Here is a 27,101-nt window from a genome sequence, read left to right as displayed (position 1 = left end):
GCCTGGCACAATGTACAGTTTACAGTGTGAGCCCAATAGCATGATGAAGCGGGAGCTCTGTCCCGTGGTGTCCCCCAGCGTCGCAGATGAGATGAAAATGCCCAACGCAAGATCTGCTTGGGGAGGAAAGGCTGTCTGATCTCTCAGAGGAGAAGAGCCGTGAGCACCTTTCTCCTTGGGCTTTTATTGAGTTTAGCTTGTATAGGGATGCATAGCATGCACGTAAATCTCATTAATCAATGTTGAACAGTAATGATTAAAGGAAGGAGATATGGTTTAAGAATAACAGTAAAGGTATTACAAGAGTCTTTCTGAGTCAGGGTCTGGTAGACAGAGTGACATCCATTCGGCCTTCAAACCTGGGAAAATAAACATATCCTATGCTTGGACCTCAAACACTAGTACTCATTAACTCGAGGGCATTCTTAGCAAAGCAGGTTTCATAGTACTTAATGCATTCCTTTTCCAGGCCTCATTGCCCCTGGGAACCACCTGATCGGTTTTGGACTGCGCTTGTCTCTAGCATTGCTTCAAACCTGGGTCAGCAGTAGGGAGCAGAGCAGCCAAGAGATGAGGAGACTTCTGTCAGAGAGAATGAGGACTCCGGCCATGACAAAGCTGGGGGGTGAGGGTCTTTTTCCCTTCTCTGTGTCCCCTAATTCCTTTCCTGATGGCCCCTATGCAACTGTGCCTGTCTTAGGTTGTCCCTGGCATCAAGGGATCTTACCCATCTATCATTGACTCACCAGCCGTCCTCTGGAACCAAGCAGACTGATGTGAGGGAGGCAGGGGCTGTGCCCATGCCAGGGGGACAGGTTTTGTCCCTCAGTGGCCTACTTTCCCAAGGCCTCCTTGCTCAGCTCCAGCCTTGGGGCCTTCTCGCCTGTCAGCAAGGCTACAGTCCCTGAAACCAGGCGGGACGGTTCCCAACAACATGATACACGCAGAGCCTTCAAACAACTTTATTTGTATTTATTTTTTAAGAGATTTTATTTATTTTAGAGGGATGGGAAGGGAGGAATAAAGAAGGGGAAGAGAAACAGGAGAGATACGTTGATCGGTTGCCCCTTGCATGCCCCTAGCTGGGGACCTGGCCCGCAACCCAGGCCTGTGCCTTGACCAGGAATCAAAAAGGTGACCCTCTAGCCTGCGGGCCAACATTCAGTCCACTGAGCCACACAGCCAGGGTGCTTTCTGAGGATTTTAAAGGACCACAACGATGGGTTAAAGGGACATGGAGAATCTTCCCTGTTTATGCCAGAGCTGTTATGGTAATGAAGTGTAGGCATGCTCTCTCCCAGGGTGAACTGGGCCTTCTCCCTGGGGAGGATAGTACTTTAAACATTTAACTCCCTTCAGGGAGAACTGGTCCTTCTCTCAGAGGGACCTGTTGGTTGGCTAAGTCACCTAAGGCTCTTGGTGTGTAGCCACTTTTGTCTAAAACATTTAATTGGAATTCCACCCGAGAGGAGGGTGCTTCGCTCAGGACTTTCCCAGTCGGACCCTGAATGCTGCCTCCAGGATTCCCCAGCATCTATGTTCGGGTGTTGGTGAATTCCTGTCTGGTGATCTATGCTCTTGATTCTTGATTTGGCTTTGCTCTTGCTTAATAAAGTGCTTGGTTATCCATATCTGACGGGGTTTTTATTGTCTGCAAATCCAAACAGCCAAATTAAGCAGCCACGATCTCATACATGCCCCTCAATGGCACACATGAACAGAACACATAAGCTGATATCATTTACCATATTGTCCACGTCTCATAATGTACTGGAAGTCTGTGAAATACTTGAGGACTGTCCTCATTCAAACTTTGGAGACTGGCACACTCTCAGAGTGTCAGGTCACCTCCCCCTTTCACTGACTGGCAAATGAAGACCTCAGGGCTGGAAATGAGGAGGAGACTGACTCAGGAGCAGGGAAAAGGCAGGGATAACCTCACTGCACGATTATCTAGGGGAACGTCAGGAGTTTGTCAGGAGCTCTCTCACTATGGCTGGAACAAAGAGACTTCTGATGCTGGAAAACTTCATAAATGGGAAATTTTTACCTTGCGACTCGTATTTAGACTCTTATGACCCATCTACAGGGGAAGTGTATTGCAGAGTGCCAAACAGTGGAGAAGAAGAGGTGAGTATGTTCATGTTCAGGAGACTGAAATGGTCTTCTTGTGTTGGTGAATTATGTGTCACTTAATTTTCTAAAGTGGGGCTGGGAAAAGGTGTAGACATGTTAAGTATGAGCAGAAGGCAGATTTTAGTCCAGGGAAGGATTGCTTTGTAACTGGACAGAAACTTAAATTTAACAACATCCTTTTTCTTACTCAATGAGTGCTTATGTCACATACATTAAAATTTTTTTAGTAATATATTAATTGTATTTGAAGAGTTTTGTAAAATATTTGAAATACATTTTATTAGTTATTAGTTACTGCACTGAGCATGTAAATATATCTGGGGTGATAAATGTGGCTGATGTATGTAAAGTCATCTAATGCCTAATGCATTTTAATTAATTTTTTGAAAGTGAGAGGAACTAGATTATTTAAAAGATAATTGTAGCCTTAAACATATAATGAAGCAGAATATACAAGTTTATTTTGGGTGGAGGACTGGCTGTTATTTTTTTCTGTTTTAATAATAGTTTAAATCTGTCTTGCATTATCAAGAACCTTGCCTTGTGGATTAAAGGTTGCAAATATTGACCAATGTTGGTTAAACTGTACCCACACTTTTGTTTGTTTTAGATGATATTGGATAGATGTCAGAAATCAATCTTTGTGTTTTCCAACCCTCCTTATCTCAGAGTGTTTCCCACAGTGAAGTTAAAACTGAAAAATATGACAAATTTGGTTGAAATATTTTTTGCAGCTAACGGCTTATGCATTTTTGAGTTATGAATGCATGTGCTAGTGCATTCATAACTCAAAATGTTTTGGATTCCCTAGCAATGTAACTTGCAAATATTCTATTTAATCCCATAAATCCTATTTTTTCCTGGGATTGAGAAATATGGTCACTGTACAAACTACTTGCCCCATTTCTCCAAAGGTCACTCACAGAAATACTGCTGGCACTGCTCACAGTGGTTCCCATTTATTTAGTTTTTGTTACAGGCTTTGCATACATTATGCTCCTTAATATAAGTTGTTTCACATACGAGTGATAACCTACAAGTTACGCTCTGTCCTCATCCGTATTTCTCAGAGGACAGTATGCTAGCACTCTGATCTCTGATGCTTAGGCTTCAGTCCATAGTCTCTCTCACACACAGAAACACACTTGTGTTATGGTAGCATTTGCATCAGAGCTTCAAAGCACAGACTAGAGTTAGCCTGGCTCAAAGGATCACCTGCACCCTTAGTATCTGTGGTCTTGACCCACAGCTGAACCTGCTGTGCCTCAGTCTGTTGTCTCTGAAGTGGGGATAATCACGTCTACTTCATAGTGTTGTTCTGGGGATTAAATGGACTGATTTAGGTAAAAGCTTTAGAGTCTGGCATATAGAAAGTGTTCTAAGTATTATCTCTTGCTGATATTATATATATTTGTGTATAATATGGTAATATTGTATAGGAGATTAAAGTATATTCTATATTAAATTGACATAAGATATATGGCATAAAAATTTAGGAATTATGACTGGAATTGAGTGTTTTGCTTATCAAAATGATTAGATTTTACATTGATAACTGTAGGAAGATTAGGTTTTTACCTCAATAGCTGTAGGAAGAGTAGAATGTACACTAACAACCATAGGGTAATTAGGTTTCTGTACTTTTTTTTTTCATAAAGAAAACAGGAGAGATGTGTAAATAAGATTTTGCATAAGAGGGCTAGCTAGCATAAGCCCTGGAGGCTGAATCAGCAGGTCACAGGGGATGAGAAACACGCTGTGGCTGCCTGTGAAGCCTGTGGAAGAGGATTCTGGGGCCGAGCCTGTGGGCCCAGGGGTGGAAAAAGGCTGTGATTAGGACTGTTTGTCATGCATGTGAGAGAGAATAGGGTGGAGCCCAGTCTGTGGATTTGCTCTCTCTAGAAAAGGCACTACTTAGGCATGGCCTAAGAGAGGAGAGGGACAAATGACCTAAAAATTTATTCTGCCTTCATTAGTTGGCCTTGCACATACCTTCCCATAGTTATTTCCTTTTGGCTGTAGCTCTATAACCAGGTCCCCAGGCTCACTGTTTAGCCACAAAGACCCTTCTCTCCAACAGAGGCCTCTTCCATTGGGCGGACAGTCCGGGAGCAGGGGGTAGGGACTGTGGTTGTGCCAGAGCAGGCCAGCCGCGGTCTTGGCAGCCACAAAGATCTGGGTTTGAATCCTGATTCTGCCAGTTATTGGCTGGGTGACCTCTGGCAAGTTGCTTGAGTTCTCTGAGTTCTGTTTTTGTCATCCGTAAGTGGGCAAAGCAATATTCATGTTACAGAATTAAAGCGGTTAAATGAAATAATGTGTGTAAAGCATTTAGCATATTCCCTTATATATAAAAATTAGTCAGTAAATGATCAGTATGACCGGTCATTCCATGTGGGATGACAGTGATTTCAAACAAAACTAGACTTTATCTGATACATCAACGCGGGATGAAGAGCTCAGAGATTCTATGCATCTCAACTAAGTTCCCTCTCTCATATGATATGTTTAAAAGTCTGTATTTTGAAATGACTGAAAATGTCCATCTGTTAAAATTCAAATAGCTCCTTTCTATAATTATCTGACTGCACATTCTGGATAGGTTGGTCCAAGTGGAGCATTTTTGGTTTTGTGGTGCCCCCTGCTTTGCTGGTCACGAACACAGCCCCCTTGTGGGGAAGTCAGCGCTGGCAAAGTGTTGAAAATTTGAAATTAGGCAGAAAAAAAAAAATGGCTGGCATGGATTCCGAATTCACGCCACCCCTGGGGAGCGACAGTTTTACAGCGACCCTCTCCGACCCTCTTCCGTTTGCTCCTCGAAGGTAGAGGCTGCGGTGGAGGCCGCCAGAGCCGCCTTCCCCGGCTGGGCGTCCCGCAGCCCGCAGGAGCGCTCGCAGGTGCTGCACCGGCTGGCCGACCTGCTGGAAGAGTCCCTGGAGGAGCTGGCTCAGGCCGAGTCCAAGGACCAAGGTGAGAGCCGGCGCATCCGCGGAGCTCTCTCTCCCTGGATGCTTTGTGGAAAGCACAATCCAGCACTCAGATGCTGGGGTTCATCTGCTCCTTCCCGTTTATCAGAGGAGCTCTTACCTCTTAATCCTACTGGATAGAGCTGGGCGCTTTCTGCATGTGACCACCAGGGAGCAGGCTTGCTTGTCAGGCAGCAGGAGACTTGGCCACAAAGATTGCCAAGGCCTCTGAAGGCTGCGTGGTCAAAGCGAGTCCCTGCGAAAACCGAGTTCAAGAGTCAATCAATATACTCTGTTTGGCGGAAGCAGCGGCAAAGGTGTACGTCTAGCGGCACGGATCTGCAGAGGGAGGAAGAGCTAGGGTTGACTCTGCGATCTTTCACCACTTCTAAGTGGCGAATTTCAAAGCAAAGATAATTTGCCGAGCAGTTGCACAGCCGCTTTAACTGAGGTCGCTGAGATACCACCATTCTGCTTCCAACACAATTTCCCAGTTTTTGAAAACTGCTTCCCAGAAGTTAGGGTAATGGAGTGAATGTCTGTAAATCCTCGCAATAATATCTGTTAGGAAAAGCCAAGACTGTTTAAAATTGTATGCCTGATGGAAACCAGCCGAACTTAGGAAGCAGCGTGACCGCCCCCACACCCCGCTCTGCGGTCCCCAGCTCTCAAGAGGAACATGTTTACTGCTGGAGCTGCTGACGCTGCAGTGTCCCTGCGGGTCTCAGGGTTATTAAGTAACAGGCCAGGTCAGCTTAAGTTTTTCTTTTGTTCAGTCCAGGAGCTAGATGTGTGTGGGGCACCGATGGGTCATCCAGTGCCACACGGTGTCCTGTGTCCGGGGTCCCCATTGTTGTTCTGCCACGTGTCTGTCTTAATGCCTCCCCCATGTATTGGGGGGCATTTAATATTCATCACGTGTTTACCAAAGTGGTTTTCTGCGATGTGCAAATACAGCTGTCTTTCCACCCCCGATCCCAACCCCTCTGTAGCATGTCCAAAGCTCGCGATTTTGAGAAGACAGCGCTGGTGTGGGTGAAGTGGCAGCATCTGGCGGATTCGTGATGTCGGCTATGAATCGCTCGGTGCGCAAAGCAAACACCACTGGACTCTACCTTAACCTCCCGCCTCATCTTATAACCTCTTGTAACGTCCTGTCTAATTATCACACGGTGTTATCAAACCCTTCTCATCGTTTTGTATATTCAATGAATGTCCGTCCCAGGCCGGAAGGACTGGAGGTGACTTCAGTGTGATAGTGTCTCCGCTGTCCACGGTGAGATCCACTGATTGCTTTCTGTCGTTGGCTTCTTTCAGGGAAAACCATAACAATGGCAAGAACCATAGACATTCCACGGTCTGTATACAACTTCCGGTTCTTTGCCTCCTCCATCCTCCACCACACGACAGAGTGCACCCAGATGGACCACTTGGGCTGCCTGCACTATACTGTGCGGACCCCCGTGGGGATCGGTAGGTGCTGTTCCGTGAAGGGCTGGACCACGATTGCACATAGAGATAGATGCTCGGTCAGTTCCATAGAATTGAACTAAAGGAACAGACTAAGGAAAAGCAAGGAACTGATTTCTTCTACTTTGACTGACACATAATTGGCCTTAAAATTGATTTCTAGTTCGTTTTCTTTGTGTGAAATTCCCTACTTAATCCTGGAAGATTGTTCTTGGGAAATCACAGGGAAAAGAATGGTGTTGAGAGTAAACTCGGGAGCTAGTATTTTCCCTTAGCAATTAAAAAAAAAGTAGTCTAATTCTGGGAAGTGTTGTGGTTAAGGGCATGGATTCTGGACACATGGGGGGCAAGTTACATAACCTCCGCATGCTTCAGTATTCTTATCTGAAACACTGGGAGAATAGTTTAATCTTGTCTTTTTATATTTGTTTATGAAGTAAATAAATTAATAAGTATAGAACCCTTAGAACAGTGGTAAATAAGCCTTGACTGAATTATCTGCTTTCCCTTTTCATTTCTTTGCTTCCTGCCCTTTGAGGACCCATAAACATCGGCAGTGACTCAAAATATCCACTAGATGTCATGAGTTCCCCTGAAACCCACCCCCACCTCCCCTAACTGTGCATATTTTACTAGTTACATCTTACGATAGGATGAAGGAATAAAAGTTAATTCAGACAGTTCACCACTTTGATCATTTGAACCCTTCAGAAGTAGTATTTTCAAGGCATTATGAAAAACTCAGGCATCCTCCTGAGAAGTACGCTGATATATTACGTTGCAAAAATATTGTTATCCCCTAAAGAAAAGATTTTTCAAGGGGAAATTTAATAATATAAAGTACGTTTACCTTTTTAGCACAGAGTTGAAGGCAGATTATAAAATAAGGTGAATCTAGTTATGTATTCATAATGTAAGTTTTTATTTTTACATGTTTCATGGTTGGGAAGGTGGATGGCTTTTACTATTACATGAAGACACATTCTAGTTGTTGTTTCTGTTACTTATCCAGAAAACCTGTCTAACCAGGATACAGATGAGATCCCAGAGATAACTTTTTTTATGCAGAAATACTCTAGCTAGCCTAAACGGATTTCACCATCTCAGAACTATTTGTTCTTATTTTACAAATAATTCTTAAAAGCTTGGGATTCTCTGTCTCAATCCATAACTTTAGATGCAGAGATGAAGAAACTTTTAACAAATAGTAGCTGCACAGTTTAATGATGAGGAGGAAGAGGTGTAAACACATGTAAGGATAAGTCCATAAATCTCAAAACTCATCACATTATGGAACTGTTTAGTGACAGGTGACAGCCTTTTAGCCTTGAAACTTACTGTTGTTCATAAATATAATTGTCATTCATCAAGACTGAACTGTATGCATTTATAGTTTTAAAAGGCGGAAGCTGTTTCTAATACACTTTGGATGACTTCCTGGAAGCAGGCTAGAATAAGCAAAGCGTGGGGTTTTAGGAGCTATAGTTTCATGAAGCGTGACGAAGTTCCGCATTAGTAAACCCTGTTGGGGCGGTCTGCTTGAGCGCCCCGCGATTGTTGCCAATGCCTCTCTGCTCTCTGTTAGCCGGCCTGATCAGTCCCTGGAATTTGCCGCTCTACCTGCTGACCTGGAAGATCGCTCCTGCCATCGCTGCTGGCAATACGGTGATAGCCAAGCCCAGCGAACTGACTTCAGTGACCGCGTGGATGATGTGCAAATTCCTGGAGAAAGCAGGTAATAAGGCGTTCGAGACTGAGCGAGGATCAGCTTTGGGACTCTACGTTTCATAGGCTTCAGCCCCCGAGGGTCCCTGACATTTGAAAAGTCATTTCGGAAAGAAATCAGCTCAGCAGCAAAACAGATCCCATTGGCATCTTCGGTTTGTGTCTCCCTGTTCCTTTCCTGAGAAACCCCCTTCATTCGTGGGGTTTGCTCGCAGGGCTTCCTCTGTTCAACCTCAGAAGGTGATGTTGCAGGGCCGGCCCTCCCGGCAGGGGTTGCCGCGCAGCGGTGAGCCCAGGGCAGGGATGGGACCCATCCCAGCCCAGGGAGCCCTGAGAACCAGACAGCAGCCTGCTCGGGAGGGCGTCTGTGATAGTCAATTTAAAGCTTACGTTGGAACCATGACTTAATCTTGCTGAAAATAAGGATATTACTAGGCACTTCTCTGGTTTGTATAGGCATAGGACACCTGAGAAAAAGAGCCCATTTTCGAGAGATTCGAAATGTATTTCTCAGTCTTCCCTGCTTTTGGAGTCACTACGCAGGCACTGATATAATCTAGCTTCTTGTCCTCTTTCTGATATTGTAATGGCCACATGCACGATGTGTTCCTGGTTTAGTTCCGCAATGTTCAGCCTGACACTGCACCAGGGTTGGAAGGAAACAGGCGGGAGGCCTGTCCTGTGCCCCATGAGAAATACTCTGCCCTTAGGGCCCTCAGCGCCTATTTCCAGGGCCTGGGTGGCAAGGATGCAGGGGCAGGGGCGTCCGCTGCTGGGAAGGGGCTGTCTTCCAGCTCTGCTGGTCTCTGCTGTGCCCGCTTCCTTAAGCCCACAGAGAAGACACTGCTGACCCCTCTCCCACCTGCTCCCCTGTCCACTGGGAAGAGCCTCTCTCTCTCTCCCCCCCACCCCCCATACCTTTTCTCTCAAAGCAAAAGATACACATAGGCTTCCAGAAAATTTGAGCCAGTTCGCTAAGATTTAAATGGCAGGTTAAACCGTGCCTGTTTAGGGCAGAGCACTGGTCGCCCTGACCCTGGTTTGGCTGCGCACTTCCCTGGTGTCCTCAGGGGAAGGAGGCCTCTGCTCCTCGGTGGATGGCTTCTGTGGACGCTCCAGGCCTCTGCAGGGTGTCCATAGGAATGCGCCTCCCTCTCTCATGTTCCAGACTGTAGCATCGCTCCCTTGCACAAGGGACCATGTGCTAACCCCAGTCTGTACAAAATTGAGTCTGTAGTGTCCGCAGAGGTCCGTGGCATTTCCTCCCTGCCTTATGACTGTGGGTAGATTCCTTGGTGACCCAGGAGGAGAGCGTGCGCTCTGCTTTGGCCCAGGCCAGGAGGGCTCAATGCAGGCCGGAGGGTGCTGCCCGTCTGAGTTCCAGACCACTGTCTTCTGAACTCAGCCCCCTCTTCACTCAGGATGACTTCTCTTCCCTAACCGCTCTCCCCAGTCATAGAGTCCCCAGCCTGGCCTGGAAGACAACTTTATGTTTCCATCTGTTTGCACAGCATCGCTCTTATTTCTTATGAATGACTAAGCTTATGACACCAAGATGGTCCCTCCCCCCGCTCCGTCCCCAAGCTGGCTTTGCCACACTTTCCTACTCTAACAAACACTGAGCATGGGATGCGCCACTTGCACCGGTCTAAGCCCTCAGTTTCTCCACGGGGGTTGGGGGAGGCACGAATCACAGCTGCACAGACCTGCTTCCCAGCGCTGTGGGAGAATCTTGTAGTAGAATAGGGAGAAGAAAGCTGAGGTCACCTCCTGGGACATTCAGGATGTTTACAGAGCTAGCTCCTCCAGTCCCACGTGTCCAAACAGACTGGACACATGACCTCCCTTTGAAATAAAATCATTTAAAAAAGTGCACAGTGAATACTTCTTTGGAGCCCTAGAATAGTCATTTTTTCCCCTTGGGGTCACCAACTGTTTGCTCTCAATTCTGGAGTGTCCACTGGTGAGGTTTGCTGGGCCCTTCCTAGCGGGTTTTGTTCTGACCTATGTAAGCTTCAGCTTTTTCTTCTTGTCACCCTGCCACATTCTAGCATTGGAGGGGCTTCGTTCCCTTCCTGTCTGTTAGCACCTACCCTGAGTTTTACTGTATTGTTATTGCCCATTAAACTGCCTTCCTTCTCTGATAGATAGCATCTCTTATGTGTAGAGTTCAGATACCCCTAAAAGTATTTCATTAACGTCTTGATCAAATGGCAACACAGCATCAGAGCTCAAGAAAACGTAATCGAGATGTGAGTGCCGGCTGAAACCAGCTCATTATGTGGTGGTGATAAATATGAGGTGTTCCTATGTTTCCTCTCCCCCTTGGTTAAAATGCTACTGTAAACATTACAAGTGATTTGATCCACTTTTTGCTTTCAGGATTTATAAAACCCAAAAGGCTACCTTCTTGTGCCCCTCACCTCTGCATCCAAATATCTGACAAATATCCGCATGCCCGATACTTGATGGAGAGGCAGGGCCCCATCTTGCCAATGGTGGGAAACTTGTTCTTGTTTTTCTCCCATCAGCCACAGAGAGGACCTCCCCCCGCCCCAGCATCTTCTTTGCCCCAACTGCAGGCCTACCTGCTTTCCCATGGTGCCTGGCTCTGAGCCAGCCCTCAGCTAGTAGGGACATATGATCCAGAAAACCAACCTAAGCTAGATGTTAAAAAGGGGCACACTGAGTGTAGAGGTGTCTTCATTGGAAGCGAGGCCCTGACGGACATCATCACGATTCACTGGCACTTCTCACCCGTCTCTTTGTGGGCTCACCTGGATGAGCCTCCTCTGTCCCCTCAAGGTGATCAGGCTAGGCTGTGGCTCTGTGGGAAGGCATTTTGGATGATAATGGGTCATCAATGTAAAATTATTACTTAGATTTTAAAAGCATAGTTTTGAAGAGAAAATTTTGCTCCAGGAGAGCAAGTTTCTGTTGAGAGAACGTCTGACCTGGAGTGGGGGAAAATACTAGGAGCAAAGAAGTAGGTCAACATCCTTGTGAATGGAAGGGTTCCTGCCCTCACTCCACTTCAAGCCCGAAGGAACAAAGGAATAAATTCGGCCACCTCCAGGCAAACCCTAAGAACTTTCAGGACACAACACAATTGCACATAGATTTTTTCCCCCGGACACTTCAAGTTTTCAAAAGTCAAGAAGGATTTCTAATTTGCATAAAATGCACTGAGCATCCATTCATCCATTTGGTTAACAATTGTTCCTTGACCTTCTAAGCCAGTTTTGCCTCTCACTGGTTGTTGCTTAACTTCGCTTTGCCTCAATTTTCTCACTAATAAAGTGAGGATGTTCATACTACCTGCCTAACAAAGGTGTTGGGAGGTGTACAGGGGGTGGGTTGCTCACAGCAATGACAGACCCACAGTAAGCGCCCCTTAAATGTGAATGAGCATTTCCTGGTATGAATTCTATGTGGCAAACTAGGCTGTGTGCAAGGACACATGCAATGGAGAGTGAGAAAAACCCCACAGATGCTACCTCTGCCCTTAGCTAGTGTACCTTCTAGTGGTAGATCGGTAAAAACATGAAACTCCTAAAGCACAGAAGTGCGTACATACACGAGACACAGGGAGGGAGGGTCTGATGATAGACAAGACTAAGGTAAGGCATCTGTTTTTGGGTATTCCGGGCACTCTAAGTTCAGTTCTAGGGTATAATGGTGCGTCTCTATCATGGGGCACAGACCCTTCAACTCAAAACTCACTTTCCTGGGCAGAAGTCCTCCCTCACTTCCCTGGGCCAAGACAGTTAGTCTCTTCTCTGGATTTTGCAACATTTTCACTAACGTTTTCATGCTGAACTGATGCCAGCTTGGAGCAGGGCTCTCCTCCCCGCCGGGCTTGACCAGCCTGAGGGCATCTCCGCATCCTCGGCCCCTAAGGCCTAGCCAGTCTTATGGAATGACTAGTGTAGAGCGTTGTACTGTACCCTGTGTTTTTATGGGGCAAAGCATCTGTAGAAATTCCACCTAGGATGTGTGCTGGGCAGAGGTGATGCTGTTGTTCCTGCTTTCCTGGTAAACTAGAGTTCACTCCCACCTGCTGGACTTTCAAGGAGAATCTCCCTATAACCTAAAGTCCTCCACGTACTGAGGAGAATCTCTGTAACCGATACTGCTTCGCATCCAGGTGTGCCACCAGGTGTGGTAAATATTGTGTTCGGCACAGGGCCCAGGGTAGGCGAGGCCCTGGTGTCCCACCCAGAGGTGGCCCTCATCTCCTTCACTGGAAGCCAGCCCACGGCGGAACGGATCACACAGCTGAGCGCTCCCCACTGTAAGAAGCTCTCTCTGGAGCTGGGGGGCAAGAACCCTGCCATCATCTTTGAGGATGCCAACCTGGAGGAGTGTATCCCCACCACCGTCAGGTCCAGCTTTGCCAACCAGGTATGTCCTCTGGGTTGTCTGTTTGCTTGTTGGTTGTTGGTTTTAATTCTGCTGCCCTGCCAAGCAGGATCTGTTTCAGCAAGGGCAAGGCCAGGAGTGAGAAGGTTAATTCAACACTATTTTAATGAAAAAGAGTCGTTAAACTTGCGTTATTCCTTCTGTTCAATCTAAGCATCAATCTGTGATCTTACTGGGTCACAGCTTCTGTTCAGTGAGCTCCTTTCCTTGAGCTACACAGCTTTTATCAGGGAGCCGCCATGGGCAGAGTGATTGATTTTTGCTCCTCCAAGCATCTCCATCCTTGTATTCATAGAGCTGTGCTCCCAGGTTCTCCTTGCTGTCTAGATGTCCTGCTTCCAGGAAACCTTATTCTCTTCCCCACAGCATGCCATGTGCATTCTCAAACATAAAAACAAGTACTGGAATCAGTCTAGAGCTGGTTTCTTACCTTAAAGTCATGGATGAACTTCAGGACAACTTTGCATCTCCTGGAGCTGTAGCAGATGTTTTCCTGGGGTCCATAGTTCTCATCAGAGTCCTCAAGTCCATAGCATCCTAAAGGGTGAAGGACGCAGGATCCGACAGCCTAGCCTGTAGGCTTCCTGAACAGGGCCAGTGCGCCTGCGCGTGTGCAGCACATTCGCCTCAGTGCCCAGGACAGCGCCAAGGATGGGGCAGGTGTGCGTAAACACCGGTGCCTTCATCCAAAGGGTGTCTTTAAAAACTTTTATCAAAAAACAAAGACTTAAGCTAAAGAGTTAGAACTTCCATAGAAAGGAAGATGGGTGGAATGAGCTATATCTTTATTTAACTCAACCTGGATAATTTGTATAACCTGTGGAAATGTCCTTTCTGTACCAGTAAGTTATGGAAATGGCGCTAATAATGTCTTCCAATAATATTTTTGTGAGTTTGGAGTGGAAAACACTCCTTACAATAATTATATTCATGATCATTGTGATTGTGATTATTTTTCTCACAGAAATTCCTAGACCAAGTGGCTTAGAAATACATACAGACAGACTATATTTCTAAGAACTATTGCTTATATTTCTTATATATATATAGTAGCAGGTGCTCAGAGTGCAGCTTGACCTACCCAAAGTGGAGTGTGCCCTCCAGCCATGCCCTTTTCCTCCTGTGTCATTCTTGGCAGGGTGAAATCTGCCTCTGCACCAGCAGGATCTTTGTCCAGAAGAGCATCTATAGTGAATTTTTAAAGAGGTTTGTAGCAGCTACCAGGACGTGGAAAGTTGGCATTCCCTCGGACCCGTCGGCCAGCATGGGCGCTCTGATAAGTAAAGCACATTTGGAGAAGGTACGCAAGTCTGCCGTGCGCGTGACAGAACGCGCTCTTACTCGGAGAGAAGCTCAGTGTGAGGCTTAGCGCACGTCCCCGCTTGGAAATACTGTCAGTTACTGCCTTATTTTTGGACAATTGTGTCTCTGGATACAGAGTCTAAAAATGTTGGCTATGAATAGTCCAGAATTAAAACAGCTCTGATGTAAAACAAATGCTCTGGAGAAGTGAGCACGGAGTTACCACCAGAAGAGTGAGAAAGGCCATTTTGAAAGCATAAAGGCCAAAATGATGGGGATTAATGGTGGCTAGAATGTCTGTCAGTAAATGTTCCCAGAGGAAAGGGACCCCTCTGGCTTAGAGCAGATGGCATTGCATAAGTGCCAGGGCACGCATTCCAAATAGTATGGTCTGCAGCTGGTGGAGTGCCTAGAGGTGGCCTGCGTGGGAGAAGCCATTGATGGTCTTGGGTGGCTTATGGAATTTAGATCTCTAAGGTCTTTTCATTATCTGATGGGGCGCCTCCCAAAATAAGCCATAGATTTAGGTACTAGAAGGCTCTTGTGTTCAGCTGCAGTAACTAGGGCTCACCAAGGACAAATACGCCTCCACCAGTCAGCCAGTAAGGGGCAGAGCTTTTACGCAAGTTTGCAGACATACCTAACACAGCTCTGACTTGGTGGACTTACCCCATTTTAACTTCGACCTTCACCATATTGTGAAGCATGGATGCTCACAGGTGGGGAGGTAATGTAGGTTGATGGAATCTTCTTTTTTTCCTCTTTCTTAGCAGAGCAGGTGAGGCGAGGGGAAGGTGTTGGAGGTTTCGGGAGGGAGGAGTTGGTGTGGAGCAGCCTGGTAGGAGATCATTGGAGAGAATGGACTTGGAAAGGACTGTGCAATCAGCAGGGCAGCGCCAAGGGCTCGCTGAGGCTTGTGGTCACCCACTTAAAGCATGGCTGTGTTTTCCTCCAGTCAAGTTCACCCGCGAGATCCCAGGTGCATAGGCAGCAGCCGCCAGAGTGCCCACGGGACCTGCAGTTTTGGGTGCTCCCCCCCATAGAGTGAGGAAACACCAGATGCAAGAGGCTTCGTTGCCCTCTCCTGTCTGACTGTTCTGGACCCTAGGCCTCTGTGCCTGCCCACCCTTCGCCTGCATGTAACTGGTGAAAACAATGCAAACACATGCCGAATGCTTCGTGTGCAACAAAAGTTAACTTCCAGAAGTAACTTGCAGTGGACTCAGGGGTATGGTGCAGCCTGAAGTGACCTTTGCAATTCACTACTCACCTGAGGATCCAAGTTCTCTTTATATCAAATCAGCAAAGAAACTACTTTTTTCTGTCGTAGGCCGTTATCACTATTTAATTTACCCAAAGAGGGCGGTAGGTCAGTGAAGCAAATCAAAGTATGTGAGTTTTCTGTGGGCTTTCATGTAATAGTTTTGACGCTCAGCATGACCCTGTCTGGCCACGATGGCCCTCCCTGTGGCCTGCCTCGCTGTCCTCCTGAGCTCTACCCAAGGCTGCCTTGTGGGCCTCTCTGGCCTCCGACAACAGGCGGCCTCAGCCATCTGAGCTGCTCTTCCGCACATGGGCAGTAGGACCTGTCTCTATTGAGCCCTGGCTCCGTTCAGTGCAGAAGAGTAATCAAGGCCAGCATCTGACTTTGTAGGTGTCCGTTAGACGATGACAGTATTCAGAAGGAGACGGCTTCAAACCTGGTTGTGCTGAGCCCGCTCACTGCCCTTTTGAGAGGGTTCTGTGTCCATGTGATGTTTCCAGATTAGCCAGGTTACTTTTTAACCCTTGCTTCAGTCTCATGATTATCTGATACATCTGAGGGTGATGCATCATGTCATATAGGATCATACCTCATCTCACTCACAGTCAAGCCTGAGTCTAGAATGACCCAGGAGACTGTCCCCAGTTACCCTGTCTCCTTTGCCTTCCCTTGGTCCGCTGCAGCATGCTGGCCTCCCTATTCTTCCTTGAAAATATCAGCCCCCTCCTTCCGTTTGGCCTTAGCTCTTGCTGCCCATGCCCCCTGGAATGCTCTTCCTTCAGAGATTTGCTTGGCTCTCTCCTTAGATCAAATGTTACCATCCGAACAAGCGATTGCCTGCTCACCTTGTATAACATCACACCCCGCAGAACTTCCTCTACCTCTTTGCTGCTTTATTTTTCTCCATGACTCTTACTACCACCTGACATATACTATATGTAATTTATTCCTTTATTGACTCTATTTCGTTGGCTAGAATGCTAGTTTGATGGTCAGTTTTACTCACCGCTAGACCCTTAGATCCTAAAAAAGTACCCAGCACATAAGAGGTATATGGTATTTTTGGATAAATGATTGAATTAATATTACATCTTGTGTTCTAGTTACCATATAATCCCCAAACTTGAGGATTCCATTTTCTTTGAACTCTTGAACACAAGCAGGGAACATCTGGTTTCACTGGTCATTAACTCATAACAACAATAAAATGTCCATATAAACACATACAAGCCTTGGAGGTTTTGCTTAAGGCTCTCCTTTAACTCTTAACTCTTCATCTTTCCATTGGTTATTTCTGCTTATTTCAGAGACAGCTTTAGAATTCTAGCTTCTAGTTTCTTAAAAATATTCGGGTAAACATTTGGTGTTTAATACCTCAATATTAGGAAAATCCAGCTTCTTAAAAGACAACTAAGAATTTCAAAAAATAGAGACTTCCATTCAAGATGGCGGATTGGTAAACACAGCTTACCTCCTCACACAACCACATGAAAATTACAACTAAACTACAGAACAACCATTATGCAGAACCACCAGAAATAGAGCTGAATAAAAGTCCTACCAATATGGAATTAGGAGACACCACATCGAGATGAGAATAAACATTTTTTAAAAACATTCTCTGGAAAAAAAAAAGAATTTCAAAAAAATATGATCAGATGATTTTCTAAATTCATTAGAGATTTTTATAGCATTATTGTAAAAAGGCAAGTGGAACATTATCTGTATGTCCACATTTCCCCCGGAATGTTCTTGTTTTCTCAAGAATCAGCTTATACAAAGGTACCAAAAAATTTCAATTGTAACACATTTTGGTTGAAAAGCACATACTTCTCCACATTATCAAACTTTTGTTTTTGGTGACTCTCAGTAGTTTTAATTCCCCCTAAAAGGGACACAGAGAAATTACCAGGTGGTAGTATCAAAATATTTTAGAATAAAATTTCCAAATTTCTTTTCCAGAGTAAAATATACATCTCAAACTTGGCGTCTTTGAGAGACTCCACTGAGAAGGCCCCAATGAATTCTCTCTCGTATGTTGGTGGCTAGGGTCTAATGACAGTGATCCCTGGGCATGCACGGGGTGTCCTGGTGGACCCTGAAGACTTACCTGCCCAGACTGAGAATATATCGAGGGCAGGTGGGAATGGAGGCCTCCTTTAGCACGCGTGTGTCCCCTTAGCGCCTGTGCGCTGACAGGAAGAACGCACCACCTGAAGGCCCTGGGGGGCCCCAATGCCAGGCCCATCTCCTCTGCCTCAGCCCAGCTCCCCGTGCGGGTTTTGCCAAGCGACCTAGTTCTCCTCTGAGTCGAGGCTAGAGTATGAAGGGAGGGGCTGGTTTCCCCCTCCTCCCGCCACCTTGGCCTTTTTGGATTATGACTCTTTTCAGTTCAGTCTGCTAAAGCTTCTGGGATCAGGAGGCAGTGGACACCTTTCCTTGCCTTTCACTGGGAAGCTTTGGGGGCTGTGTGTCGAGGGAGGTCCGTCTGCCATCGTTGCGTTCCTCGTCTCCCCTTCCACAGTGTGTCCGTGTCTTCTCCAAATCACACCAGCCCTGTGGAGTCTGGGGTCTTTGTGTCCATCCTATGTCCGTGCGATAGTCACGAGAGCTGCTGATGCAGTGACGGAAGAATCCCAGTAGAACACACAAATGTTGCTTTTTCACTGAAAAGGGCTCAGGAATTCACTGAGATGCAGCATGCTCCTAGGTGGGCCTGTCAGCTCCCAGCTTCCCAGTGACTGCAAGGGATGCACAGAAAATTGCAGGTGACACAGTCCTCAAGGGATGAAGGAAAGCCTCCCTGGCCTATTTCAGAGAGTTGCTTTTTCTTTTTCTTTTTACCCTCCCGAATACTTCCCCACTTGGCTGGCTGGAGAATCTGGCCTGATACCTGCCTCCCCACAGATGCAGGTACCTAGTGAGATAGAATTTCTGAGTGTTTACAGTGAGGCTGCAGGGAACCCAGAGGAAGTCCACAGGTGCCTCCCCGAGCAGGACCAGGCTCTAAGGTCCACTCTTGCCATTTCCTATCTCCTTTGTCAGCTAAACAAAATGATGCACAGGGTGGGGGACACCTCTGAAGTCTCTCAGCTCATAAGTGTCAGATCATGCATTATATTATCATCTTCATCTACAGCAACAACAGCTGCCGACATGCAAAAGACTTACCATGTACCAGGAATTATGCTAAATGTTACACACTTTATTTAATTCAATAAATAGGTGGCAGTGTTAATCTTATTTTTCAGATGATTTAACAGAGGCACACAACATTTAAAATCCCTTAGCTGGTGAGTAATTTGAACGCAGTTGGGCTACTAAGCACTAAGTATTCTCTGCTCAAAAGAAGTTTTATAATAGTAATTTACCACCTTGTATAGCATCTTACGAGTCACAATTTTCTTTTCAGATTTTACTGAAAATCTCAGTTCCTGAGCTGCTGCTATTGCACATCTCATTCTATCATTCAGTGATACCTTCTCTAGAAAGTAAATGAAGTTGAGTAAGAGTCACCTTATACATTAACTATTTGGATAAATTCACTATTTGAAACTGACACGTCTCTTCATATTTGATTATCCCAAGAGTTTCTAAGAGACAATGATGTAATTGTGTTTAGGTGATAAAGGAAAGCTGGAACACTCCTTAAATTGTTGGAATTGTGACAAATGTCCTGGAGAGCTTGCCTAGACTTCCTTTGTCCAGGATGTTGCTTTTGGCATTTTTTGATTGATGTGTGTAGGTTGTTTCAAAAGGAGCAAGAGAGTAGGGTGAAAGAGAAGTGCGAATCTATTTGAATCTCTACCCACACACAAGTCTAGGGTTTTTCTGGGAGAGCTTTGAGATCATTGTGCGCGCTAGGGGAGGAGGTGGAGCGGAGGGGAATACAGAGCTGAACCAAATGTTCTATTTTTAAAGAGTCTGACTTCATGACTTATTAAGTGCTCTACAAATTGAAGCAAACTGAATAATCAAATACCATTCCCATTTTTATTTTTCCATGGCAAACATATAGCTCTGTATTGGCTATAGTTCTATGATGGAGTACTAATTTCATACTGGGACAGAATCCTCAGACAGCAAAGGATGAGGAGGAATCCAAGGGCCATTTCAAAATTTACCATGCCTTTGATGTGCTACTTGACTCTTGTTCTCTACTTTTAATTTTGGGGATTGTTATTTTTTTATTTCTCCCATGCTTATAACACAACTCCAAGGTAGAACCATCTATCATTATGACTTAACCAATATTTTTATATGTAAATGTATATAATTGTTATAGTCATTTCTACAGCCAGTAGTAATAAATACCTGTCATTATGTCTGAGTCACTGGGTTAACTTACTGCCTAATTCATTTCCCATTACAATTAGTTATACTGTATTACCTATCAGTAATGAGACTAGAGATTAGAAATTATTTGTTGTGGAAGCTGAGGTAGGTTAAAGGCATCCTGACCTTTAATTAAATCTTGAACACCATTCAACTCCCCACTTTCTGCAATGGCCGTAGCCCCTCGAAGAGTGAGAAAATATTCTTTTGTGTATTTAACTATTGAATATGCCTGACTGTGAATTCTAGTTTTCCTGTTCTATGAAATGTTTACCCTTTCTGAGGCTCAATTATATCTTCAGCAAGTAAGGGGATAAGAATACCTAGCTAACAGGCTTTGCAGAGAATTAAGTAAGAGTATATAAAAAGCACTTATCTGACAGAGGGGAGAGGTGAGAGGAGTAACGGGGAAAAGAAGGGGAAGGGCCAAGTGAAGGAGCATGTATAAAGGCCCTGTGGTCAAAGACAAGGTGGGGGAGGATTGAATGTGGGAGGCGGGAGGTGGGTAAGGCAGGTGAGAGTAATGGCGGCAAAATGGGGACAACTGTAACTGAATAACAATAAAATACTTTTTAAACAAGCACTTATCTGAGTGACTGTCACTTGGACATTAAAGAAATTACTTGCTCCTTTTCCATATGAGGGCTGAATGCCCAAGTGACTAGTTAGCGCACTTTTGCCCCTGAGTCTTAGCAGCTGAGTGATAAGATAACCTCAGATTTCTCAGCAATGACCTCCTACGTCTTTCCTGGATGATTTGCAAATACCGAATTTTTTGTTGCTTTGTGTGAAGGCAAATGGTAAGTTGTTGCTAATCATGGTTTTTACCCACACAGGTCAGAAGTTACATCAAGAGAGCTCGTGCCGAAGGGGCCCGTGTTGTGTGCGGTGAGGGAGTGGATACTTTGAGCCTCCCCCCGGGGAATCAGGGAGGCTATTTCATGCTTCCCACTGTGATAACAGACATTAAGGATGAGTCATGCTGCATGAAGGAAGAGATATTTGGTCCAGTGACGTGTGTTGTCCCGTTTGAGAATGAAGAGGAAGTGATTAAAAGAGCCAACAGTGTTAAATATGGGCTGGCTGCGACGGTGTGGTCCAGCAATGTGGGGCGTGTCCATCGGGTGGCTAAGAAGTTGGAATCAGGCTTGGTGTGGACCAACTGCTGGCTCATCAGAGAGCTTAACCTTCCTTTCGGGGGGATGAAGAGTTCTGGCATAGGTAGGGAGGGAGCCAAGGACTCTTATGAATTCTTTACTGAAATCAAAACCATCACCATTAAGCACTGACCGTGGCCACTGGAGAATTTGTTGTGGCTACAACAGTTAGTGGTCCAGTCTGGCAAATGGAAATACTGGCATCAGATTGAGCCGGGTCTTGCCTCAGCAGGATGTTCTCTCTAGCTTATCCCCAGTAGTTAGTGTTTTTACCTGCAAGTGAAGAGATGCTGTCTATTCTTAAGGTGAAGGCAAAGAAAAGGCGACCTCTGCATAGGAAGACACAAAAAGGAAGCCAAACGATTGTCAGGCTCTTCCTGTGCTGTGTTTTCATGTGATTTAAAAAAATCATTTTGATCAGCTTCTTGGAAATTCACAGATAATCAGATTTTTTTTTGTTTGCACATGGATGGTTTAAAAAACATCTGCAAAGTCAAAGAGAGACCAATCACCATAGTTTCCGACCTTTGGGGAGATTGTCAACAGGATCCCTGTCCCGTAGCCAGCAGCATGGCTAATTGTGAATTGACTGTGCTTCATTATGCAAGGAGACCATGAATGTCAATGATAAATGCAGCATGGAATTTGGTAGAGAAGGCATATATGGTAGCTCCCAATAAAGGTATCTGTGGAGGACAGCGAAGGCTGCCGTCAAAAGCCAGGTTAAGTGCCTGGTAAGGCCACACTTGACCGTTTGCATCTGCAAGGCAGAGCAAGCTGGCAGCTGATGGCAGCCAGAACCCGGGGGCAGGGGGTGGATTGAGAAGGAAATAGTTAACTGCAAGTTTCAGCTGCATACCACTGCAACCTTGGCAGAAGAAAGCTCTATCATGTAGATAACCTGGGAATGGAACAATCCATGCCCGCAGTGCTCCATTAAGTCTGTAAAACTCCCTTGAACTTTGAGCTTTGTCTAACCAGCCTTCAAAAAATAAATGTGGAGACTGTGTTCAGGGTCATTGTCTCTCCATCCGAGGACAACGCCCCACCTGGTGTCCGCTTCTTCTTAAACTGTGTGTGTTGTCTCTCAATCTCCCACCACCCCTCCTCAGGGACCTCCACTACACACCGGGCATGGCAAGTATCTGTAGAAGCACAAACAAAATGACATATAGAATGAGAATTCTATATGTCACATAGAATGAGAATTTAATCCATTTGGGAGACACATAGAATGAGAATTTAATCCATTCGTACTGGGGAGCCTAATCAATTCTTAGTGTGTACCTAATGAGACTTACAATTTACTAATCCTAAAGAAAGCAAGAAATGTTAAGCAATCTTGGTAACCACTATAGCATATACCTCCTTTTTGAATTGTCCTTTTTTCCTTCTTCTCCCCATCCTCTTAGGAGTATGGACTTATACTAAGGAATCATGGTATTTCCAGTGCTCTTTTTTTTTTTTTTTTTCTAGATGCCCTGGATATCAGAGGAGAAGCTGAGGTTTACAGAGATTAAGTTGCATGCTCGAAATCGCACAAAAGTTGTGAGGCAGAGGGAGGGCTGACTCCAGGGCTCTGACTGCAAAGCCATGATCTCTAGCCTTTTCACACCTGCCTTGGATTGTGCTCAAGAGCAGCCAAGTACTGTGGTTCTTGGAACACATCACATTGGGTCTCCCTTCCTTGTCTCCTCCTGCTTTGCCTCTTCCCCCGTCTCTTCTGCTCCACTCCACTCAGCCAAGCAACCCAAGGATACCTGCAGCACAGCCCTTTCCACGCTAGCTGGAATGGTCCATTTGCATGCCCGCCTCCTCAACAGGACAGGAATCACCGATGGCCAAGGCAGGCGTTTATCCACCCTGAAGTCTCAATTCACAACACATTGCGTGACACATAAATGTGCTCAAAACAAGTGTTGGAAATGGAACCAGGTCTTCCTGGAGTTCTGGGGTATTTGTTGCATAGTATATGGGGGAGATGAGTAGGGGAGACAGATCGATGTTTATAATTCTGCATTGGGTTTTGGATATGTGGGCTTGATCACAAATGCTGAAAAATATAAGCCCCCTTGAAGTCAAGTGATTGTGTTGGATCCTATCTGGTTCCTGGCTTCAATTTTCCCTCCCCCCTCCTTTCTTCACCTCCCCTCTTCCCCAGCTGAGGCCTCTCGATCTTGATTAATTAAACCTAAGACCAGTTCTGAGTATCAGCAGGAGGAATTTCAGCAGCTCCAGTCTCTAAGAATCTTCATTTTAATTCTTGTGATTGGTCTGCCCCAAGGTCATGGTTACTTCTCAGGTCTGAAAGCCGTATCTTGATTCCAAATTCTGTCAACTGAACCTCATTGCTCCCTGTGCCCAGACACCCATATCCCACCACATTTGTCTTCTGCCTGGGCGACTTTTCCTCAAGGATTTGGAGCCAGCCCTGCTCTTTTCACTTCCTGTTCAGGCTCTGGACCCTCCCTTGTGAAGGGTCTTGCTTTCTGATGACAGACATTCTGGGGGGATGCCACTTCCCCACTCCTGGGTCTCTTGGGACCTGCAGAAGCTCCTCCTAGGCTCACAAGGCAGTCTGATTAACACATGTGACCAGATGCTGTTCTCGTCATGCCAGCACCATCCCAGTCCTCAGCCGGGAAGACGGTGGCTATGATGTCTTAGCAGCTCAGTTGGACCTTTCCTCATTATGTCTAGCCCATACAAGTGGGCGAATGGAGTTCCAAGACCTTACCTGTCCCAGCCACCTCGTACTGTTTGAGTCCCACATCAGCTGAAAGAGCCCTTTAAGTCTGTGCCTACACCAGGACCCGGACCCTCTGGGGGGTGCCACCACATCTGCGGGGCTGCCGGGGCCGCTGCCTTGCTGTGCTCAGAAGCGAACGATCTGGGGTGGGGGAAGGGCCTCAAAAGTTTCAATGGTATTTACAAAGTTTCCTTTCTAAGCTGGATGAGGGGCATGTGGGTGTTTACTATTGCATAGAGAAGATGTGCTTACACAGTATGTTTTTTTGTTAAGAAAATGAGGGATCGGTCAAAGACCATCAAATATTTGGTAAAAGAGAAATTCCAAAATGTGTGGAAGAACAACTATCCATGGGAGAAACAGATAAAAAGAAGAAATAGGGCATTAAAAGCTGAATTAGACTCCTGAGAGAGATTTGAGAGGACAGTGTGTTCATACAGAAGAATAGACTACTATGAAGAAGGCTCCAGCAAGGAATAGGAAGGATTCCTTGAAACATGGAACATTGGTTCCCTAAATGCATTTTAAAAATCAGTTGAATTGACTCATTGGTATGGCTGAAAACTAAATTAGTAATATGGAAGAGAAAGTTGAGAAAATAGCTCAGAATGTAGAGGATGACAAGAAGGAAAACTACCAGGAAGAAGTTGAGATGGAGGATAGACCTAGAAAGCTATTAATATGTAACTAACCCAAGATGGTAGAATATAGGTGAATAGTGAAATAAATAATAAAAGATAATTCTCCTGAACTGAAAAAAAAAAGAGTTTCAGATGGAAAATATTCACCATGTGCCAAGAACTCTCCTGTTGAAAGAAAAAAAATTCCTAGTGAATTCCTAGTGTAGCTCTGACTGGTATGGCGCAGCGAGTCAGGCACTGTCTGGCAAAGCGAAAGGTCGCAAGGTTCTCAGTCAGGGCACATGCTTGGGTTGCAGGCCAGGTCCCCGACTGAGGGAGGGCATAGAGAGGCAACCCATCAATGTTTCTGTCCCTCTTTTTCCCCTTCCCTTCCTCTCTCTCTAAAAATAAATACATAAAATCTTAAAAAGAAACCTTAAAAATGCCTAGTGTAAAACTCGCAGAGAGAATTAACAGGATACCTGCAAAAATAAAAATAAAAAGCATAAAATTGTCATCACACTTTCTGTTAACAATAGTGACGATAGAAGACAGTGGAGCAAGGCTTTAAAATTCTCAGTAAAAATGATTTTCAACCTAAATTTAGCCAGAACCCTGTTAATCAAGAATTAATGTGAAAAGAAGTCATCTAATGACTCAGAAAGTTCCTCCTATTTATTCTTGCTGGTATGACTTGGGGATGTAATGCAGGAAAAGTAATGCAACAAATAGAAAAATTGCCTCAGGAATAAAATGAAAGGAAGTGTCAAGTTGTTAGCTGCAAAACAGGCCTATAAAGCAACTGGCTTACATGAAAGACGGGAAGCAGGAGGTCGTGATTAAGGGAAGTTGATTTTTAAAAATATGTTTAATTATCTGAAAAATCATAGATATGTAAAAATGAACATATATGTCTCTTCTATCCATTAAAATAAAGTTAAAGGTGTTCAGAGTTATGATAAGATGAAGCAAACCGAAATGTGACATGACTTAGAAAAATAGAAGAAGTGTAAGTAAAAGGAATCCATTTTTAATCATTTTTTGGATGCCTATTTTTAGTAACATAAAATCTCATTCTCACCTTTATGGGCCTTACTCGATTCTTACGCAATTAATATCTATATAATCTTAATAGTATAAATGTGTCTTACTGGTTTTTCATTTTTTAAGTTACGTGATACACAAAGTTCAGAAAACCAACTTAAAATTATGGTATAGAGTGCAAAGGATATTGGCCTGGAGGACGGTATTCGTCAGCTGGCAGGGTGGGCAGAGGAAAGGGAGGGGGCCCAAGGTTGTAGGCAGTGAACTGCTTGGCTCACCTTAAGAAAAGGGAATGGGTTGATAATGGTAGAAACTGATGAATCAAGAAGCAGGGATTTATACATATTAAAGTTATGCATGTAAGCATTAGAGACTTTAAAACTAGAGATCTTAAAATGGTCGTGTAACTCCTAAGAACGGGAAGGTGAAATGCAGGCAGCTGAGGTGTAGGGAAGTGTACCGAATTCACACTTCTGAAGGGGATGAGGCCAGAAACACCAGCGCTCACGTATGGGTTAGTTCCTTGGTGTAGAACACCTACAACCAGGACTATTTAAAAATCGGTTACTTCTGGGAAGTGGAACTAAAGTTGGGAGAGGGGGTGTTGAATGTAACAGAGACACGTTTGAATCACTCGGTATGCTTTGAGTTTATTTTTTGCACATGTTGTGAACAGCCTTTTATAAATAATAATATTTATATTTAAAAACCCTTCCAGTGAAGTTTGTCACACATGTGGGAATGAGGAAAGATGTGCTCCATGCTACCCAAGGGTAGTCCAGGTCTCTAGCACTCTGTCCCCAGTTGCCGTAAGAGAGCTGAGATCACCGGAGATCTTGGGAGACCCAGACTGGTTGGAGAGAACCTGGGAAACCTGCCCCAGGCTGGGTCAAAGGAGGAAGGTGTCCTCCTGTGCCCCAAGGGCTGCCAGTCTGCTCAGCAGGAGGCCCTCAGAGGCCACCCAGGGACCCCTCTGCCCACTGCGCCTATTCTCTCCCTCCTGCCTACACAGGGAGGGTGAGAGGCCAGTCCAGGAAAATTCGCCACATCACATTGGATGATCCCCTAAACCTGAGCTCTGGCTTTGAAAAGCAAACTCCAAAGCTGGGGTCCTTTTTTGCTTTGAGCTGGCTATCTCCTGGGAATATCCGGTGTCCTTTTTTTGGAAGTGCTTGCAGCTGCCTGTGACCCCTGGGTGTGTCAGAGCCCAGCCCTTTACTTCCGGCTTTGCAGAGGAGCGTTGCAGGGTTAGTTTTAGGAAGACATTTTGTTCATGGGTGTCTACAGCAAGCCGTCTGGGATGTGCCCCAGTGCCCTAACATCACCCTAACAGCAGTCCCGAGCATTCACCTTGCCTGTCTCTGTTGCCACGCTTGTCAGCACCCTCGTCAGGGCTGACTCCCCCAGGGCATGTGCAAACTCTTGGCGTCACTACTCTGAGGCTTCGGCCAAACCGGTGCTAGGCACCTCTTCAGGGGAGAGTCATGTTTCCCATGGGCGCTGACCATTCATCCAGCGTCAGGAATTTGCCTGATCTTGGCTATTGGCCGAGGATATACAATCTCCGCGCTGCTTACGCTTTCCCACTCCACCCTCATCGCTTTCCTCACCCACATCCCTCAGTCCAGTCTTGGTTCAGGAAATATGATTATACTCCAACCTCATCTTAACGTTGCCATCCCAGTGTGAATCAGCCGTTTCCCATGAAGCACTGAGAACTACTCCATGGGGACATGGAGTCCTAACAAGGTAGAGTTGCCAAGGGAGCTCTCCCCTCACCCCCAGATGTAGAACCGAGGCACAAAGAGATCAACTGACTTTTCAAAGCTCTTACAGGCAATAACGCCTCTAGGTGGGATTGGAGGCACAGAAATACATATACTAGCATCAAAGAGGGAGAGGTGTTATGAG

General features: G+C 45.5%; 1 protein-coding gene across 1 annotated transcript; it reads left to right on the top strand.

Annotated features, from left to right (window-relative positions):
- Positions 1-1,959: 1,959 nt before the first annotated feature.
- On the top strand, positions 1,960-21,836 carry ALDH8A1 (aldehyde dehydrogenase 8 family member A1). Its single transcript, XM_054568937.1, has 7 exons — positions 1,960-2,130; positions 4,959-5,106; positions 6,420-6,575; positions 8,158-8,307; positions 12,445-12,701; positions 13,858-14,019; positions 20,457-21,836. Exons 1-7 carry the CDS (start codon positions 1,993-1,995, stop codon positions 20,907-20,909), a joined length of 1,464 nt encoding a protein of 487 aa, XP_054424912.1. The 5' UTR covers positions 1,960-1,992; the 3' UTR covers positions 20,910-21,836.
- Positions 21,837-27,101: the final 5,265 nt, after the last annotated feature.

This window comes from Pteronotus mesoamericanus, unplaced genomic scaffold (genome assembly GCF_021234165.1).
Source record: "Pteronotus mesoamericanus isolate MK-2021 breed Mesoamerican mustached bat unplaced genomic scaffold, CSHL_Meso_final contig_20, whole genome shotgun sequence".
Taxonomy (NCBI): Eukaryota; Metazoa; Chordata; class Mammalia; order Chiroptera; family Mormoopidae; genus Pteronotus; species Pteronotus mesoamericanus.
Note: the sequence above shows the minus strand (reverse complement) of the source record. Positions and strands in the feature narration are given on the sequence as shown.